General features: G+C 33.0%; 1 protein-coding gene across 1 annotated transcript; it reads right to left on the bottom strand.

Moving 5' to 3' along the window:
* Nucleotides 1-337: 337 nt before the first annotated feature.
* On the bottom strand, nucleotides 338-1,711 carry LOC145068845 (Late embryogenesis abundant (LEA) hydroxyproline-rich glycoprotein family). Its single transcript, XM_079015821.1, has 2 exons — nucleotides 797-1,711; nucleotides 338-622 (listed from the first exon to the last, which is right to left on the bottom strand). The coding sequence occupies exons 1-2, from the start codon at nucleotides 1,438-1,440 to the stop codon at nucleotides 619-621; spliced, it is 648 nt and encodes a 215-aa protein (XP_078871947.1). The 5' UTR covers nucleotides 1,441-1,711; the 3' UTR covers nucleotides 338-618.
* Nucleotides 1,712-4,517: the final 2,806 nt, after the last annotated feature.

Genomic DNA, 4,517 nt, shown 5'->3' with positions numbered 1-4,517 from the left:
TTCAAATGTTTTCACTAATTAATTCTTAACCAATCATTTTAGTTATTTTAAGAAAGTAATTAATGCATATTAAATGCTGAAGATATAATTAATATCCATTATATCTTCAACATGTAATATGGATTAATCATTTTCTTAAAATAACTAAAATGATTGGTCCAGAATCAATACATGCACACAATAGATAGTGAAAACATTTGAATCTAACCCTCTATATATATATATATATATATATATATATATATATATATATATATATATATATATATATATATATATATATATATATATATATATATATATATATATATATATATCAAATGATTTGGCGAAAAGATAAACATATCAAATGATTTGTTCAATAAAACAATATACATTGTTTGCACAATGTATTTTCAAGTGATATAGTACATTATTTGTTTAGTTTTTCATCATAACAAATCCCTCAGTGAACACAATTTAAAGAATTAGACACCCTCTCTTTTTTCTAGATGATTTATGAACAACAAATAGCATACATAATTATTCGTCACCTCCAATAATTCCAACTGTCTAGCATTGCAGGGCTCCATCTGAGACCCTCATCACTTCCATATACAACTTCTCCGAATACATTTATCAACTGCAACAAACCAATTACATATTCTTGACCTGTTTCGTTTCATTTTGTTACAGTAGTTTGTGATTGGATGATTGCAGTCGTTATTATGTTTGGATTAGGTCAATTTGATCAATATAATCATGAACGAAAAAAGAATGATCTATGGATTCAATGAAGAAAAAGAATGAAGATTACCTGAAATAATTTAATTTGACATGGCAATTATGTGCAAGGGCTTGATCGATCAGAGACTGTTCAATACTATTGCACGATACCTTGAGGCCTAACTTACTCACCATCCTCCCATTAAACCAGAACTCAATTTTCCCTCTCATCTTTAAATTCAACACCATTTCATGTTGTTTAGCGCTGAATTTCAACTCTGTAGCATCATCATCATCATTCACCTTCGATCTCAGCTCCCGCGGATGGATCTTCAAATCCTGCGATGTCTGCGGATTCTGCCTGAACCCCTCCAAATGAACTTTCGGTAACGAGAATCCTTCGATCTTCGTCTCCACATGCATTCCATCATACACTAACGTCACCTTCTTGTTGTTGTTGGTCACATTAACAAAGAGCTCAACATCAATCGCCAATTGCGTATCCTTGTTTTTGTTCTTCGGTTGAATCACATCAAGCTTGTAAACATCAAGCCTATGGACTTTGACGTCGGGGAGATTAGATCTGACGAAAGCGAAGAAGGCGATTCCGAATATTAGAGAGAAGATTACGATAGTCCAGATGAGGAAGGAGACCCAAGCATAGAACAGAGTCCAACAGGAGGGTGAATTTCGACGGCGGCGACCGCCTTCGAGGTCTTCGTTAGGACTGTGCATTTGATTATGAATCGGTGGTTGATAAATATGGTTTGATTTTGTTGAAAGTGGCGAAGGAGAAGAAGTTGAGTTTGATAATCCGCCATCGCAAGGAATTCGGTAGGAGAAGAAGAAGTGGGGATAAGGGCATTTGGAGAAGGAAAAGGAACAAGGAAGATGAGTTTGTGAGAGAAATTCATGGTGTTCTAAAATATAGGAGAGCCTTACATCTATCTACATGGACATGGATGGTAAACATTGGTCTTTCTCAAATTACATTTTGGAAAGTCGCATATTTGATATTTGATATTTTCTTTTGATAATTTTTTTTGATCTGCAGCTCTCGGTCGATTGTGGGTTTAGCCGGTTACTTGACCATCATGTGCCTTTTGACCGTTTGGTTTTGACCAACATGGCTTTGGTTGATACACGGACACGTAGATTAATGTACATTGTCTTGATGCAAAATTTTGAGAGAAGTTTCGCATCATATTTTGCAATAATGCTTCATTCCTTACATTTTCATAATGAAAAATAGTGTAGAAAATAGAATATTGGTAGCTAAGAATATGGATTGTTTAGGTATAGGCATAGGCATGGGCAGACGTGAGTGTCACATGAAAATTAGTAGTGTCACGATAACAAAATAGGAAATTCAAAAAACTTCGAAATATTTTGCACTACGTGAGGAAAAATCAAGCGTTATCAGTGTCACTACGAGCACCATAGTAAAACCGTCACTGGGTATAAGTTCACTTTTTCGTGTTGATATTTTTGTCATATAATGCATGAGTTACTAGAATAATATAGAAATATCAATCTAAAATTTAGATGCAAAAATCCTTGATAATATATGGTTCATTAATTTTAGTAAAAGAGTTTCAAACTAGCAAAAGTTGAATATATATATATATATATATATATATATATATATATATATATATATATATATATACTCATCTATCTGGAAATTAGATAAGTACAACAAAATTTGAGATAGCTTGGATTGGAGCTATCACAAATAGTTTGGTGTTGTCAGCCTGACCTACATGTAAGTTGTCTTCAAGTAGATCCAAACTTAGTATGTTTTTTTACTTCCTTCGTCTCGAAGAAGTTTCTCCACTTCATCTGAGCTACTTAGGTTGCCAACTTCGAAACACCACCAGTGGATCTGTCCCATGAACTCGCAAGGGGCCGCAACCCCCTTCACCCCTTGTCTCATTCTCTTTTTCTTCTTGTTATGGAAGCTTTTAATGTTGCTATGCTTGATTCTCTAGATGTTAATGATGAGTTTTATATGTATAAAAATTATATTTTGGCAGAAAAACTTAAACCCTAAGTTCACATGCAAATTAAATAATCTATGTTCTTACTATGATTTGCAACAAACAATTGAATATCAAGAACCCTAAAAGCACATTGCTATCTTCGAAATTAAGAAAGGATTATTAGAAATTGCATGCCTTTATTTTATTATAACAAATAAACTAGTATTCCTTCTTGATTGATCTTTAAAAAGTAAGCACCAGAAGTCTCGTGCCTTTAATGGCTCACACCCAAACCATAGCAAATTGGAAGCTAAAGAGGAGACAGGAGATGGAAGGAATTTTCGGCTCTAAGCTCATAGAGAAGGGATGACCGAAAATATGAATCCCATAAGGGGTTTATATAGGTGAGTAAGGAAGTTAGAATAAGGCAGGTTTCCTTAGATAACCCTTATCCTTTTTCTTGCCCCCTGAGGCATTTTAAGCTTCCTTATGGCCCAAGGAAAGCTCAAGAATCCTCCTCTAAAATCGACCCCCTCTTGGGAGGTTCTAGAATTGGTCAATGCTCAACTTTTGAACATTGTCACCTTTATTCCTTCTATTTTTAGTTAAACAAATTAATCCAAAAATTAACTCCAATTAATTTTTAATTAAACAATACTATTTCTAATTAATATATTATTCTAATAATATATTAATAAATTATTTATTTTGATTTCTCATTAATTTGTTAATCATATAATAATTAATAAATCAGTCTTTCTCTCTCCAAAAGCATTCCAGTCAACTACTAGGTTTGATGGCAACTCAAAAGGACTTTGCTAATAATTCAAGATTATACTAATTTAGTTATTGGCTTAGACACCTAATCCAACAGTCTTCTACTTGGATAAGTCTAAAACTAAATTACAAGTATAGCTTCTAAATCAAACAGCAAAGGGTGCTTTGTAAAGCAATTGTCAAACTCTGATCTGATTAGATATTTGTCCTTAGATAAGTGATCAAATATTCCTTCGTTCTACAATATATCATATAAGTATGATACATGGATTAGAATCAATCTCATTGTCCAAAATTCTGTTTCCCGATTTCATGATTTGTGATGACATCATAAGACTACTAATTGAACACATCAATTTAGTCTTGGTTGGGCCCAACACTATAAGTGGACACCAAATCACCTAGGGGACCAAAGATATCGCTTTTCCCGTCAGGGCAAAAGGAACGAATAAAATTTGACTCATATGCTTGTATCTTTTACTCACCAAATCGTACATGACACTATGTTTTATAACATCAAGTTACCGATGCATTTTCACAATACCAATGTACAACCGAAATGTAAATTACAACTTATATATCTCCATTTTAAGAATATAAGATATTATCATCTCAAAATTACCCATGATATAATCCACGAAGTAATTCTCTGAGCGTGGTTTTATCTAATACTCAAATCTCTATGTTTTGAAGTACTCATGAACGTTGCAGAATCATAATTGCTATGTATAAACTCCTTAGACAATCTATAATCCAATTCATGATAGCCTTCATTCACTACTTACTTCCTAAAGTATGAGCGAATGTGGAGCTTCGAATAATCAATTTATTCAGGAAGTAAAATATGCAAAATTAAACACAAGAATAAATAATTGGCAAAGGCAGTAAACAAACTCATAAAGAATCTCTATTATTCAATCACCAAAATAAATTATGTTTATTCTATTAAAAGTTTCGGACTAATCATCTAACTACTAAAACTAATGTCATATCTCAAACCAATGCCTCTAACATGTTGACTATGTTCAACCCTACTCAGAGCCTCTGTGAGAG

This window comes from Lactuca serriola, chromosome 8 (assembly GCF_051521515.1).
Source record: "Lactuca serriola cultivar US96UC23 chromosome 8, Lser_US96UC23_V15, whole genome shotgun sequence".
Lineage (NCBI taxonomy): Eukaryota > Viridiplantae > Streptophyta > Magnoliopsida > Asterales > Asteraceae > Lactuca > Lactuca serriola.
This window is presented reverse-complemented; position numbering and strand designations above follow the sequence as displayed.